At 29.2% G+C, this 17069-nt stretch overlaps 1 protein-coding gene and 1 long non-coding RNA gene across 4 annotated transcripts; both read right to left on the reverse strand.

Annotated features, from left to right (window-relative positions):
• Nucleotides 1-1821: 1821 nt before the first annotated feature.
• LOC145188657 (uncharacterized) lies at nt 1822-15240 on the reverse strand. Of its 3 annotated transcripts, none has more exons than XR_016449846.1 (4): nt 14877-15240; nt 3644-3918; nt 2790-3497; nt 1822-2708 (listed from the first exon to the last, which is right to left on the reverse strand). It is a non-coding gene; the product is annotated as an uncharacterized LOC145188657 (long non-coding RNA). The 3 variants fall into 3 exon arrangements; XR_016449847.1 differs by lacking the exon at nt 14877-15240 and adding an exon at nt 4165-5453; XR_016449845.1 differs by lacking the exon at nt 14877-15240 and adding an exon at nt 4170-5353.
• Nucleotides 6596-8123, reverse strand: LOC149892262 (uncharacterized). Its single transcript, XM_090080650.1, has one exon. It carries the CDS (start codon nt 7472-7474, stop codon nt 6809-6811), a length of 666 nt encoding a protein of 221 aa, XP_089936776.1. The 5' UTR covers nt 7475-8123; the 3' UTR covers nt 6596-6808.
• Nucleotides 15241-17069: the final 1829 nt, after the last annotated feature.

Raw genomic sequence — 17069 nt, forward strand, 5'->3', positions numbered from 1 at the left:
TTAATAAGATTTTAAGAAAAAAGTTAAACTTTTGAGTACTTCTTAACTTATTAATCATTTTATTCAAAAGAGAAATAATCTGTATTAGATGATGTTTTTAAAAACTCATCATCTAAAGGAAGTCGGGCTCAGGGACTGTCCGAAAAGAACTTTGAAGACTCATCATTTAAATCCAAAAAACGTTGAGAGATGGAAATGTATGCAATGGTTTGACTGATAGGTGGAGTGAAGGAAAGTAGAGATTGCTACCCCGTTATTAAAGTGCATCAGAAAAAAATATATGCAATACTTTGACCGAAACACGTTATTAACAAAAATGTTACATATGTGGTGCAACTCCCAAAAACGTTTAAAAAAATATTGCGGTTTGGCTTGTCTACTTTGCTTGCGTGGATTCGTTTTGAGTGCTTGTTACACATAAGTTATCGGTTTTGATATAAATGTAGCAAGTTATAAGTGATGAATGTAAATCTTTTGTGCAAAAACGCTCAGAAGAAATCAAGCAAAAGTTTAAAAGCCATACGGGGCTTCTTGTAGACAAGCCAAATTCTGGTTTAGGGAATAAAAATGATGGAAACACAACTCGCAGATTCTTTGTGAAGCCGGAGTTATATAATTACGGGATTTGACTTTAATCTCATAAAAAGTTAAGAGTTGTGGTGAACGCAATCCCCGGCTAAGATACTAAATTTATCGAACTTAAAAATTCTATATCCGCGGTACTATATGTCTTTTGCATGCATTTTTTTTAACTAATAGATGTCTGTTACTGTACACAATATTAAAGCATGCATTTTTTTAACCAACCAATTCTCGAAAGAGTTTTAAAAAGCCCGCAATAAAGGTTTTCTTTGAGTCCGCAAGCACCATACCAGAAAAAAAACAGATTTTTTTTTTTTTTTTTTTTTTTGTCACTTCTTTGCCAATAGCTTTTTCTAGCAATTTTCTAGTGTATATCACAACCAAAATCAAGCAATAGAGGAAACTATATATTGATTAGGTACACCAAAAAGTTGGTCTCCAGACTTTTCACTAAACGAACGAATTGAGGTTTCTCCACGTCTCATAAATACCGATAATAGGTAAAACAAAGCAATATTTTCTGTTTTGTGGGTTGTATATAGCAATACATTACTATAACAGTTTATATGTATACATAAAATTTACTACGTAGTTATTCTTAAGTATGCATATTTTTTTATTGTTATGCTGCCCGAAATTGATATGGAATCTCTGAGATTACTAACAATTAAAATAATTATTTTTCAAAAAATAACAAAAAAACGATAAGATAATATCAGTAAAAAAATAACAAAAAAACGATAAGATAATATCAGTAAAAAAAATGTTCTTCTTTCTTTTCTTTTTTTTTTTAAACTTATGATCACTAAATTTTTGTTCCTTTCTTCAAAACAGGAACACAAACGAGAATTTACAAATTTTATTTTTTGAATTGATGCTATTGTAAACAGCTCACGTTTGGACATTTGAATATAGAAAACGAAATAAAATGGAAAAATTAAATTTAACTGCTAACATAATCCGAAGTAAGGGTCTGCGGCGTTTGCTACTTTTTTTTTTATTTCGAACTATCCCGATCATATTTTTCATTTCAGAAATTTCATTCCAAACGATCGCGAACGGACACTTTTGACATCAAAGTTTTTTTCGAAATATTTCGATCGCGAACGAGCTTTAATGGATTTTTAACAAACTTTTTAAAAGCTAAACGAACTTAATTGAACTTAACAAACTTTATGCTTATTTCGAACCTTAGCGAGCAGTAACGATCTAAATTTTATTTAACTAAAATAGATGATGTTTCAAATGAAATTTATTTATTTTCAGTCAAATTAGTATTTGTAAATTTAAATTAGAAAGCTTGGTGTCATGAAGAACATTTAATTCAGTAGAAACTTTTAAGTTTCTCATAAGAATTTATTTGAATGGCAGCGACGTGAAGTGTTTTTGAACTTCAACAAAGATTGGCGTAGAGTCGAGCCAGTTGGGCCAATTGGTCTAGGTTGAATTCCAGAACCACCCGGACAAGGATTTGTTGCTGGATCTGTTCCTGGGGGTTGAGTTGCAGTTGCATCTGTTGGTGGTGGTGTGGTAGGTAAAAATTCAACTCCCAAGACATCATTATCATCTTCTGCACCGGACTGTGACTGACTTGAAGCCTAACTTGACGTTGCCGGTTTTTGATCAAGTGGTACTTTAGAACAAAGCTTCTAGTTTGTAATTTTAACTTTATAAAAATTTTGCTGGATATACACTAGCATGTCTACGTTTTCTGGCATCAGTTTAGTTCTTTTAGCAATCACAATTTTGCCACCGCTACTAAAAAATCGTTCATTACTGGTTAAGGACGGCGGAATACAAAACCACTTTCTAGCTAGTTCAGCGAGAATTGGCAATGTCTGTTGATTCTCATGCCAGAAGAAAAGAGTATTTCTAGCCTTTTCTTTCTTGTTCTTGATCATTCTAGAGAACGTCTCCCACTCTTTCTCAATTTTTAATTTTTCATCAGTAGGAAGATTGTCATCATCACGTAATTCTCCCAAGGAAATTCGGTCATCGTCATCCTGAACTGTTTCCGGTTGTTGGGGTAGGACATTTGCAAGCCAATCCTGGTGGTTTGGATACTCACATCAACTCTTGCTTGACGTCTTGGAACGTATTCACATGATTCAGTTTCAGAATTCCACCTAAAAATTTAAAAAAATTCTTTACTGTCTGTTATGATTTATAAACGTTTGTTATGATTCGGAAAGGCTCGTTTAACTTACTTTTAAAGTAAGGATGAAGCATATGAGCAGTAGCATAAGCAAAAGTTTTGACTTCATACTTTGGAAATCTTTTGTTCAAGTTGTCAATGAGTTTTTGAAGAAAAATTTTGGCTGGACCGGCATCAAGAAGTGTCATTGGATCTTCAGTTTTGGTAATTTTCAAGATGAGATGACAAGATACTGTCTGAACTGTAGGGAGATCATCAGAAGAAAGGAACTCCGATGTGCTTTTCCAGGAGATTAATGTTGGTAGTAAATCATCCAGGTGTCAAAGTCTTCCTCTGTGGGAATTTCTTTAGCAAGCTTAGTTTTGTCTTCACCTAATAAAAAAACATTTGATAAAAAAATTGTTTATTAAAGTTTGCTAAAGGCCGCAAAAGTTTGCTAAACTAACTTAAGAGCTTTTTACGTTTTTTAAAATTGAATTAAATGCATTATTCTTTTTAGCGTTTAATAAAACTTAATTATTAAACGCAAAAAAAGAATAATGCAGTTAGTTATTTATTAATTAAAGCAGCGGCCTTTTTCATTTCTGGAACTTCATCAATAGCACCATTGATCGCCAGCTGAAGGCTGTGGTTAAAACACGTCAATGGGACGTCAACCATTCCTGTGTTTTTCGAAGCATTCTTCATGTTCTTCCCGTTATCGTGAACCATTGTCACCATTGCTGCTAGCGGATTAATGCCTCGAACATCGTGAATTTGACTATAAATAAACAAATAAACTTGTTAAAGTTCGTTAAACTAACATAAATGTTTTCAAATGTTGTTAAACTTTAAGTCAAATTAAATTTAACAACGCTAATGAAATATTTATTGATTTAAAATAGTATAATAAAATAGAAAACTTACGTGTCCATTTTTCCAAAAATTACTTCTCCAGTGTGAGACCATTCAAAAGGAGAACAATGAATTACGAACTTCTTCAACTGAAACTCATCGGTTATGTAATGCAAAGCAGAGACATAGCCGTCATCATTTCTGCTTGTTCAGATGTCAGACGAAAAAACATACCTTAGACATTCTGGTAATTCCTTGTCCAACACCTTGCCCACTGTCTCTTTTACATTTTCAAAGAGCAACAGCAGTTTAAACTTTGAGAAAGTTATCTCATGCTTGAGTATTGCCTATAAAAAAAGAAGCTTGTTATAGTTTAAGTATCATTAACGATTGTTTGAATCGTTTTTAAATTTAAATTTAAAAAATATAAAATTTTCCGGAAAAAAGCAAAATATCAGCATTGTTAAAAAAATCATTAAAAAAAAAAATTTAGCCGGTATTTAGTAACACAAATGGTAGTTAAAATTTTTTATAATCTATAAATACCATTCTTTTCTCAAAACACAAAATTTATATCAAATTATTTCAAGTACTTTACTTTTGGCACACAGTATGCCATAAAATATTTGAATGCATCTGAGGTAGCTGCAGTGAATGGTATGTTATCACGTGGAAGCCATTTCATCACTTCCAAATCAAATCGAAGCTGGCCTATGTTTGATGACTTCTATTTTACATAGTTTATGATTTTTTTGCCTTGCAATTTTCGTTTTTTAATGGATCTTCTAAGAACACATGGGGTTTGGCCTCCCTAAGCACCTTCAAATCCATCATCTTCGTTATTAGTTTTTTCAAGCTAAAGTAGGTCTTCATCTTGCTTTCTTTTTTTTAAAGTTGTTCTTGAAGACAACCCAGTCCTCAGGGTGCGCATTTATAAGTTGACGATAAAGTCCAGTTGTTGAGCTTCCAGTAGCTTTTAGTTGATGGTTGCACTTGATACATTGAGCAATATTAGAATCGTCTTCTAACTTCGTAAAAAAGTTCCACAAGATCGGATTTCTAGCTCGTGGCATGTTTAGCAGCCATCAGAAAAGTTTTTTCAACTGAAATTTATAAACTAAACATTTTTGACGAGAGCTTAATTTTTCCTGTCTTCAAAAGTTGAAAATCCAAAAGGTAATGTTCTTTCCCGAAATAAATAAATTATTTTATTAGTTGTTAGAACAAAGTTAGCAGTAATTAAATAACGGCAGTAATAGTTTTCCAAGTAATAAGAACTGATTACTTCTAGAAAGTCTACAATTATAGTTAAAGGTACTTGGAGTCTTAGTAATAACTGATTAACACTCGTGGTTCTGAAAAGGTTTTATTGAAATCAGAAGGTTTGATATAAAGCAAGAACAAGTTGTAAAAGATTCACAATGATAAAAGCAGAAAAGTTCGTTAAAATTCGGAAAATTCCGCTATTGCTTGTTAAACCTCGCTAAAACTTTGTAAAAATCACATAAGTTTGTTAAGTTCGCTAAAGTTCCTTAAAAATGCTCGTTTGCTAAAACTCGAATTATAAACAATTAACAAATTTTTTATCATATGATTCGAACGATCGCAATCACAAGCCAAAACTTAGCGGACGCATTTCAAACGATATTTTATCCCAGTTGCTTGTTTGCTATTCTCGTTATATTTCAAACGATATTTTATCCCAGTTGCTCGTTTGCTATTCTCGTTATATTTCAAACGATATTATCCCAGTTGCTCGTTTGCTATTCTCGTTATATTTGTGGTTGTTTAAAGCAAACGCATACCCTTAATCCGAAGTCTTGAGAACGATTTTGAACACCAGAGACTCAAGTGGTAGTGGTCGGGTAGCCAAAATAATGGGACAAGAAAAAGGTTAAGCAATTAAAGTTAATTGCTTAACCTTTTTCTTGTCCCATTATTTTATGTTAATAATTGATCATAACAATGCAGCTTTGGTGGCACGAACTGCTCAATAATTAAATCTGAAAAAACATTCTACGAATTTTGGCACGCAAAATTCTCGATCAGCTTCGCAATAAAATAAAACTGTGCCTTTTGAAAACCGATTTGACTTAATAAAAAAAGGCTTTCCACATCTACCTGCATGACTTAAGAAAATCAGAAGAAATAACTTTACCAAAAAGTATTAAAATATTAATATAATAAAGAAGAAAAAAGTCTAAATCTTAAAAAAAAAATTAAAAAGTATATATTTTTTTGAACTCTGTAGAAAATTTTAGTGATCATAAGTTATCGATTTTACAATAAAAGTTTAAAGGATTTAGTCGCTGTCAACACGAAAACAAATGCAATAAGTTTATATTTTTCAATTTAAGTATGTATAAACAAAGTGGGGTGTTTGGTATTGGACTTCGTGAAGAAATTTTTTTCTGTTTACTCATTAATAATGCGTTTACGTTGTAGTTAGTATTTTCCTTATTACTTTTTTATAAGATAGAATTATTAAGTTTGTTTACATATATACAATCCTTCAACTGCCTGTCTCCACAAATAACGTATATATGCAGTAATTTATACATATATATATATATAGTTAGTATTTGACTTTATATTTTTCGGATATTTTTTCCTAATTTCGTCAAAATAATAATCCGTAATAAAAAGCATTTATTGTATTATAAAGCCGGAAATCCTGTCATTTGCGCCAAAACTTCGCATGAGTAATGGCTATTTTTCCTTTATTCTGGAAAATGACTAAAGATGATTCTATGAAATTTAATGACTATGGCTGACATAGTGATTTATATTATGATAAAAATACAATAAAAGCAGGTCATGTTATGGATAGACAAGCAAGATTAAATGGGTGCGTCACTAAAACATAATGGTTGCCTTTTTATTATCATCATAGTAAAACTACTTTATTAATTGTCGAAAACTTCATACAGGTGACGAAGTTTTGTTATACAATTAAGTAAAACAATCCTTTTGAATTTGTATCAATAAAACATTTGGGTGGGAGTAAAATATAAATCAAGGATGTTATATCAAAATATTTTTCTTAAATGAATTTTAAAACTAAAAAAAACTATACAGTGAGGAATCTTAAATTCGCCAAGAACTAAGCAAGTGCAAACCTTGTTTCAAGTGCTTTTTTCGCTCTTTAAAGCATATTGCGAATGAAAGCTTTTGTTTCCAGTTTTAAAGGTTTTATTTGAGAGAGAGAACTGCTTAGATCTTATCTCAATAAGTACATTAATTTATGCTTTTTCTTCTACCTAGAGAATTGTTTTCAATATATCGATTTTTATTTAACCAAAGAAGCTTAGATACTTCTTTTTCTACAAGCTTTTGCAGTTTAACTGTGTTATCCGTCTCGCTATCGCATATTCGTTCAGGTATAACAGTAAGCTCTTGCAAACTTCTTCTGCGTTCTGCTTTAAACGAAAGTGAAACGCTTATAGGATCATCAATACTTTTCAAATGTCTGCACCTATAACATTTTTCCAATGTTTTGAAGCAGGAATTACCAATAAAAGTCTTATTATTGTTATTACAATTTATGCATCTGATATAATCGAAATTGTTTGTGTTTTCTTGCACTAAGCTTTCATTCTCGTTTTCTTCTTCTTCTTCTTGAATGCTTGTAACGCTATTTTTACGTGAGCTGGACGTGGAGTTTGTGAGTTCTTCTTTTGAAGAATTAAATAGAGGAGAATCAAAGCAAACAGAGATTTTTCTTTGTTTACAATTGGGTTTTATGGCGCGAGTTTCTGAATGATTTGCTTTCTGCAATAACTGAAAACCATTGATATTAACATCGGACTTGATCAATAGCTTAATACTGGGTTGATGGATTTTTTTCATACCGTTATCCAGTTTCTGGTGATGTTCACTTATAAATCCTTTATCTTTTACCATGACTTTGCAATACAAAAAACTTTGAGCTGAATTAATTTGTTTCTATAACAAATATGACGTAGATAAGAACTTTCAATCAATTTAAAAAAACGCTCTTATTTGGAAAAAATTTCTGCTTTCGCTTTGCTAATATAGTTTAAGTCTGATAAAGCCAGTGGAATAACATAAATAATCTTAATGTCTAAAGTAATGATAAAAAGATCTTCTGCAAATATTTTGACAAACAGACCAGTATCATTAGTAAACTTCCCGTTGATATTTTTCTTTTTTCTTAATAGCGGCTTCAATTTTACGATATTTTTAAGAGATCTTGAATATATAAATAACAATCGGGTGTCGTTGATTTTCCTTCTTCCTCTTCGTTTCATCGCAATGATTTTCTGTTGTTTTTTTGTTTTTTTTTTCATAAGTGGGTTTAACTTTTTTTATTGATGAAAAAATTATATTTTTAATTTTTAAAAGTAACAAATATAAAGCAGAAATTTAAAAAAAAACAACAAAGAAACCATGATGCAATGAAGCAAAGAAAAAAAAGGAAAAAAAAGTTCTAAGTATTACTCTGTTACGTTAAATAATTCTTATCTTCTTCGGTAAAAGAGTTTTCTGAGCATTCGTAGCCTCTGTCATTTTAGTAGCTGTTTTCTTATTAAAAACGCTATGAGAAACAATTTTTTTTTTATGGATATAAACGTTCGTTTTTAATGGGGATATAAATGATCGTTTTGTGAGCAATTTAGCGAAAATAAAATATAATATAATGATCATTTATTAATGTTACTCACTAAAGAGATCAAATTTACGACCATCAGTGGAATTTAAAAATCTCCACAGTGCGTAAACAAGAATTAACTGTTTTGGTTTAACGACGTAAAAGTTCGCAAAATCCAGTTAATAACGTATATAGTAAACATTTATATATTGTGTTTAGTTTCGTGTATAGTTATGTGTGCAGTTCCAAATCTTGGTAATTGCCTTGTGACAGGGTCTTTTTTCTTTCCGGTTAGGAAACAAAAGTTTGTGTTATGTAAATTTATAAGTATTTTAACGGAAGACAGCAATCTTTTTTTAAAATGTAAAAAATGTACCTTACAATTGAAATGATTTAAGACTTTATGATTTGAAAAAATAATTCACCAAAATGTTTTATTAAATAATTTTTCCAAGCCAAATTATTGTACTAGATTATCAAAGCAATTAGTGTACTTAATGTTTACTTCAGTGGCAATCCATAATAAAAAATTTATTTTATTTAAGGAAGATCATTTTCAAGAAAAACATTTTCAGAGATGAAACGATAGTAATGCCTTGCGGTATTCTGGTTTAAAACACAGGTACCAATACAGGTTAAATAATTTATATAAAAAGTTATATAAATGATTAAAAAGAGTAATGCTGGTTAAACAAAAAAACAAACTTGTGAAAAGAAAAAAATGATTTTGATGACGTTGATAAATGATAGTATTAGCGTGCTTTAGATGCAAAGCGCAAATGGATAAAAAAAGGGAACTTTAACCATTTAGACCAATTTAATGTTTGGTGAAAAAAATAGCTATATACACAGTGACATTATGTTAGTGTGCATATAGCCATATTTTCCATCAAAGTGTATAAAAAATTTATTTCAAAAATATTGGACATGACTTTTTTGAATGGGCTGATTTATCTTATTTGCATTCTGTAAAAAAATGTAGAGGTCAAATTATCAAATTATAAAAGATATCACAGAAATCTTAATTTTTAAGATGTCACATTTCCTGTTGATAAAATTTGAGATTTAAAGTTTTGATAACCCAAGATTGTTTTTGATTTTAAAAAATGTGTTCCTATTTACACAACAAAAAAATGAAGTGAGCAATTAAAACAACTAAGTTAAATTTTAAGTAGTTTATTATTTTTAAGTATTAAACAAAGAGCTTCTCAGGTCCGCTTTATTTTTAAGTATTAAACAAAGAGCTTCTCAGCTTTATTACAAAAACTCGAAGTTACAATAACACCACACGTTGTCTATATTTTCCAATACAAAAAAAACTCGCCAATACCAAGATCTAGGCTTAAAATAGAAAAAATAAAATGTCTTAGCAAGAAAAGCTTATTTATTATTTATTATTACTTACTTATTATTGATTTTCACAAACAAAAAACAGCAATAAAACAAAAAAAAAAAAAACAATCTGAGTTTGTAATTCTTTGTTACAACTTTGAGTCGTGTAATACCAGTTTTAACATGTTTAACGGCCAAAGTTATGTAAAGGATGGAAGTGATGAAATACTTCTAAATACCAGTTTTAAGATGTTTTACGGTCTTGCCAAAGGAAACGATGGAAGTGATAAAATACTTTTAAACAAATTTGTAAAATAAAAACCGTGGAAGATATCTTGGGAACCAAAGTTCTGTGTGGTCCCAAAAAATTGGAAAATAAGAGTAACGTAGCTCAGATAAATGGTTACAAATTTAGCAATTACTTTTTTTGTTAAACGAGGATAGGTAGAAATGGAAATGTCCAAAAATAATAGTTAAAATGTTACAAAAATAATTATGAAAATAAGTTTATCATCGTCACTGTATTTTCCAACTTGAGAATTATGGGGCTCATTTATGTCAATGGCTACTTGCAATATAATTTTCTACTAATTTCTTATCGGAATGTAGTTCATTACAATGTTTTTTATAACTCTCCAAAAAACTTTTTGACTTTTTTTGTTTGGATTTTTTTCTTTTTGTCTTCTTTGGGTAGACTTTTTTGGTTTGGGCTTTACCTCTTTATTCTTTCTAGTTAAAATTAAAAACCTATCCATTTTTATAGGGCTCAACTTTTTATTTCAATTTTTCCACGCTTCTAAAGTCTGAATCTTAGGAATCTACAAAAGAGCCTACGCACAGTGACCCAGATAAAGTTAAAGGCACAGTGACCCAGATAAAGTTAAAGACACAGTGACCCAGATAAAGTTAAAGACACAGTGACCCAGATAAAGTTAAAGACACAGTGACCCAGATAAAGTTAAAAACGACAAAAAGTTCGAAAAGAAAAGTGAAACTTTTATCGCTTTTAGATTTAAAATGAAAAAGTAAACTTAATTTTGTTTCAATTCATCTGAAAAAAAATTCTTAGATATTATTAGTGCATAATTTTAAAGGCTCTCTGTGAGATAAGTTAATGTTATCAACGTAAAGTTATGAAAATACAAAGTATTTTTGACTTGTAAACAAACTTATTTGCAACCACCTTACAAATCTTTATTAACATTTATGTTAAAGTTTTTAGATGTTAAAAATTTTGCCGTTTGTTCTTGAAATTTAAAAAAATAAGTTCTTTTTATTTTTGAAAATTAAAATTTTAATGCACAATTATTAAAAAATTTTTAGGTGCCTAAAAAAGTTCCACATTTAATTTTGGTGTAACAAAAGCACTAAAGTAAATATAAACAAACTCTGCAGTTTTGCTGCAACCTCCTGCTTTTTAAGGAGATATTTTAAGCATATTCATGCTTATTTTTATCAAACACAAAACCCGCCCCTTCCTTTTTGTTTTAAAAACAATTTTCTTAACAGTTTTCTTTCTTTACCTTAAAAAAATATTTTTAAAAGCAAAAGAGCAAAGGTGTTCAATTACCTAAAACTTCAGAAAAATGCTCATTTCAATATATGTTTATATATGCTAAATCATAAAATTACTAAAATTATAAATATGATTGGTTTAATTGAAGTTGAAGTTCATATGCGAGAATTGGCTTCAAACCAAAGTATTTATAAATAAAAATTTGACAGCCATTGTTTTATCAAAGAGATAAAACAAGGTGTTTATCACAGCTACCGTACCTCTTCTGTTTAAAGTTGAAAATATAGACTCTTGAAAAAACTCAAGATAGACTCCAGTTAACTCTAGTAGTTTTAGTACTTTTGTAGACCTCTTTACTTGCATTGTAAAAAGAGACATCAGAGTTGTGTAAAGAAGAAAAAAACTATCTTCAAAACAGTTTAAAATCTTTGCCGTAGAATTACTTATTGCTGCTACGGTAATTACCTTTAAAGTTATTTTAAAAATTGACATGACCATGATTGATAGGAAAGTATCAAATTCATTAATCTCAGTCACATGATGAGCCTGGTTCTAAACCTAAAGTGATGAGTGATAAAGATTTAGTGAAAATAAAAAAATACAACCTGTAAATAAGATTGCCTTTAAACTAGGTATATCAAACTTGTATTGTTGGATCTTTTAAATTCATCTTACACTAAAGTTATACAATAGAAAACAAGAAAATCTCATACGCGCGTCGTAAAGCGTACGCGCTTATTGAATAAACTTTTAAGCAAGCACTCGTGTATTATTATAAAGATAATACAACTTGCGCCAAGGAAACAAATTTTTATATTTAAAATAGTATTTGCAAACGTTAAAGTTCCCTGATGCGCGTTACACCTGTGTTTTACAAGATTTAATGCATGTAAAAATAATTTTAAATTACAAAATTGAATTACTTGACCCCATTATTGATGTATAATGTATGTTTAAATACACTTATATAAAAGTGGGGTGATTTTTCCTGCTTTTAACTATATCTGAGTCACTGTCCAACGGGGTGATTTGATTAATATTAGTCTTTCATCTTCTACAAATCCATTTGGGTTTTTTTAGGTAATTGCTGCAGCTTGTTAAACTTGAAAAAAGTTAGTAGGTTTAGGAATAGGATTTAATATGATTATTGTGAGGAAAAAAAACGAAAAAAGTTTTAAACATCACTGAAAGTTTTTCCCGTCTTAAACATATATCATTCGATCGAAGATAAGTTCGAGACGGCTGAAACAACTGGTGGACATGCGTTTACAATAATACGTGTGAAAAATAAATTATTAAAACTGATTCCACAGCAACAACCAGAAATTCAAATGTAACCATACTAAAAAAAGGTGATAGTTTAATTAGTAAGGCACGCGACAATTCTGTAATTCTTTTATGATTTTTATAAACAAGTCGGGACCAGAGACGAACGGTAATCAAAAGATAACTGGTAAAACCTGTTTCAGAGAGACATGACTAAGAGGTCGAAATAAAAACACTAACATACTCAAAAAAAGGACTTAATTTAAGAAACAACGGTAGAGAAAATCTTGGTTTTTTCCAGAGAATATTGGGAGAATTTTTAAAGAGAGTTTTTTGAAAAGATTTTTATGAAAAAATATAAAAGAAATTTTAGGAGAAAATCAAAAAGAAAGTTTTTTTTTTTTTATGAAGATTTTAAAAAGAGATTTTTGAAAAAAGAGAAAAAGAAGATTTCAAATTAAAAATACATTTTGGCCATGAGTCCAAAGGTGGTAAGATAAAATATTTAGAATACTCTTTGCTGCAATAGAATGATGGATTTTTAGTTTCTCTTTTCCGTAAATTTTTGTAATTGTTTAATTTAAAACCAGTTGAAGCGGATGATAAAAGTTACTGATGATGTAATCATGTTCACTGGTCATATCCTATTTGAAATGACATTAGCCATTGTTACTGAATTTACCGAATCAGGCCCAAAATGGGATGGTATGTTAAACAAGGTAAGGAGTTTTCCTGGGTTTGTTCAAAGACATTTCTAAATTCCGTATCCGTAGTAAATTGCTTGATTCCATGATAAAATACGATTGCAGACTATGGAGAAAAATTTTCAAATTGTTTTTTCAATTTTAAATGACTTTTCTTCTTTACATTTCTTTACTTAATAGTGTAGATAATTTCGCACCATCTATGAGTTATTAATAAAAATTAATATACATAAAATGAAAATATTATTTTGGCTATTATCAACAACTTTAATTAAAATAAGATTATATTCATAATAAGAGATAGAATTTGTCCCAATATGTTAATAGAGAATGTAAAAAATCTTAAAGTAATACAATAAATCGTTTTGGTTGTAAACAATAATGAGTTACTAGAGCAGTTGGCTTTCCTAACGAAATTTTTTTTCTAACTAAAATAAAGTATTCATTCTGAACATGGACAAAAGAAAATGTGGCTATTGACAAACACGGCTAACTTAAATATCAAACTTGTAACTTTCCACAAGATTAATAAAAACAAAACTCTCCTTAAGATTATTAAAAACAAAACTGATGAAAAGTATATCATGTAGATATACTTGGAAATAAATATTAACTGAAATACTTTGTTAATAGCCAGTTTTAAGGAAGAAAAAAAAAAAAAAAACAAAAGATTACTTTACGAAAGAAAATGATTTATTTAATAAATTTATAATGAATAAATGTTCAATAAAAAAAAGTACATAAAAAAACAAAACAAAAGGCATTCTTTTCCTGAAAAAATTTAAATTCGCTCTTGCATATTTTAAAATTTCGGATTGTTGACATTAGCTATTATATTTTGTACATGGCATTTGAAATTTTTTAGCTTTACATCATTTTTGCGGTCATTTTTTGTACTTGATTGATTTCCTATCATTGTGAACTTGACCATATCCGAAAAACTATTTTTCCGATCGGAAGCTGCTTTCTCAATGATAAAATAATTTTTCTGGTATTAAGTATTAAAAGGTTTAAGGCAGTTACAATTCCTAGCTAAAACCTAATATATATTTTTAGAAAGCTAATTCGTCAGGTTAGAATTATTTTGTTCTATCTCCGATTTTAAACGTTGGGAGAAAATGAATTGTTAATTTTACTAAGTAATGATTACTTTAAAAAAAATTTTTTTTTTGAAATTTTTTTTCTAAATAGATTCTTTAAATATAAATTATTTAAAGCACAAGTTATTATTTTTTAAAAAATTAATAGTAAAAATTTAAATAATTTTTACTCATAGAAAAAAATCAAAAGCTTTCTTTCAACGTTTAAAATGGGAGATAGAACAAAATAATTCTAACCTGACGAATTGTCTAGTAAGAACAGTAATTTATATTACAAAGTATGAATATGTAGAGTAAATAAAAGTAAGTTTCTAAAAAAATTCAAATTTATAAAATTATTATAAAAAGAAGTATCATTTCTGATTTAAAATGTTAAATAGGGTAAACTGACGCTACTGCAGTTTCTCCCCCCCCCCCCCCCTCTCTTCCCCACTTTTTTATGATTGATTATGATAGAGAACTTTATGCTGATTCAAGAAATAGAAAGCTTACAGAAAAGCATGTGAAAACTTGATTTGTAATTTTCCTGGGACACTAGTTTCAAAAGCAAGCTTTTGTGGATTGACGAAACAGGTTTGGAACAAATCTGTCACCCCAAATAATATTACATCTGGTTTTTAAACTTGTGGAATCTATCTGTATAATCCAAATATAATTCCTGCTAAAGCTTACAACCCTAATTCTTTTAATAATAATAATAAAAGCCTATTTTTATAAAATATAGAAGCCAATTATCAAAATAATGAGAAACTGTTGAATAATTGAGGTTACCTACCTCAAGCATCTAATAACCATTGTGAAACAGCAAAATGCAATATTTTTATGAATTGAAGCAGATGTTGACTTTTTTATTTCAACATATTTCAGCAACTAAGCATTCTTTAATATAAAATTTTGACCATGCATATATGCTAATTCTAATCCATCTCCAGAGAAAAAACAGGTAGTTACCATCTGAAAAATTAATGCATGAACACATATTACGTTTGGTTTTGTTAAAAAATTTCTGAACTATAATCCATCTCTAAATATCCTGTATTTGAGCTGATTTGTTTATTCATATAACACTACATGAACTATTATTTTTAAACAAGAAGTATGATGTGGCCAGATATTGATCAGTTTACTCTATGGAGCCCTTTTCATTACATTAACCACTTAATGTACTCATTAATTTCGAGTTTATTGTAAAAAAATGATCCATTTTTTTATTTTATAATTCGATTGTTTATGTAAATATTATGTTTATGTAAAATAGCTAAAAAAAACAAAAACGATTGAACATTAACTGTGATAAGGACAAAAAAATAGCAATTCTAATTGTTAGAAAAAAATAACATAATAAATTCGTCATGAACGGGTCAGAAACAGCCATAAAACGAATAGCGCTGTACTACGGTCCATCGTAGCAGACCGTAGACACGGTCAAGTCCCGAATTTAGCGACAACCCGCTCCGTGTCAGACACGGGATAATGCATCAAGTGGTCAAACTTCCAGTCTATTTCAATAGGTTAAACAAGCAGCTCTTTTTACAACTCGATTATTTAACATTTTTAGGGGGTTTTGCCACACTTTGACTCACTGAGTAAGGGAATGTTCAATATTTAGATATTAAAATATCATTAAACACCTTTTTTAAAAAATTAGAAACTTTGAACCGTTTGTTTGCTGTGCTTTTTCACAATTTAAACCTTAAAAAAAAAATTTTTATATAAAATTATTTTATCAAATCAATTTTACAGAATAATTTTAAAACGTGGCAAAAACAAAATTTTCTTTTGAAGATATCTACCCAGTGAGCTAGCCACGAAATATAAACGTTTTATTCACGTATTTTATTCGGAAACACGAATAAAATTTTACATTTTACATTTTTACAAATTTAAAATTTTAACATTTTTACAAATATAAATTTTTAACATTTTACATTTTTGCAAATATAAAAATTTAACATTTTACATTCTTCTTGTAAAAATATAAAATGTTATATTATATTTGTTATATTATAAATGTTATATTATACTTGTTAGCTTCAAGAACATTCAAATGAAAATCTCAAATAACGCAACTTTTATTGCTGCCAATTAATATCCGATAGAACAATTACTCTAAGATTTTCAGGGATTTTCACAAGATACGTATATTTTAAGAATTTATTTTAAATTGCTTTTCAAAACTTCAAGAAAATGATTTGTCTTCCATCCTGGGGCCACTACTATAAAACTCATTCTGATCGGAACTCACGACCATTTCATCTAAAAACCGCCGAAGTGTGCGTACTGCTACTATAAACATTATTTCGTAATTTCCGCCAATTTAAGCGTGAAAACCCGATCAAAATTTACGTGACCTTTGTGTAGCGGAAATCGTAAATCCGAAAATTTGAGCTAGCTTTTTTTTTAACAGTTGTTTTGAAAACAAAAACAGAAACTAAGCTCAATCTCTAACATTTCTCATTGTCAAAATTAGAATAATAAGTTCCACATTTCATTATTTTTCACCGTCAACCTCGACAACAGATAATCAACAGCCGGTAAGAAATTTAAAATATGAATTTGAGCACGATTCAATTTCTAACTTTTTTCATACCAAACTGTATTTTTACTTGAATTACTCCACAAATATCAAACACCAAGTTAGTCATTAAATGTTGTTTGCAAAAAAAGGGACTATTAAGGTTAGTGTCACTAATAATGAAAGAAACTGCTTTGCCAATTACAAATATATTTTTTTTAGATTTCTTTATATCGCATTAGAGCACACTGAATTTGACTATAAAAACTCAGAACTTGATTCTGGAATAGTTGCACAACATTCTATTGAACTAGTTGAGTCTAATGTCAAAAACAATCTCATCAAGTGGAATTAGCTTTTGATCAACTATACCACTTTTGTAAGAATCTGTCACCTTCTTTTTAATTGCTTGTTTGATGTTGTTCCAGAAGTCCCACATAATTAAGTAATACA

The sequence above is a fragment of the Hydra viridissima genome, unplaced genomic scaffold (assembly GCF_058129835.1).
Source record: "Hydra viridissima isolate aposymbiotic clone 2 unplaced genomic scaffold, HvirCarnegie_v1 scaffold_2, whole genome shotgun sequence".
Lineage (NCBI taxonomy): Eukaryota > Metazoa > Cnidaria > Hydrozoa > Anthoathecata > Hydridae > Hydra > Hydra viridissima.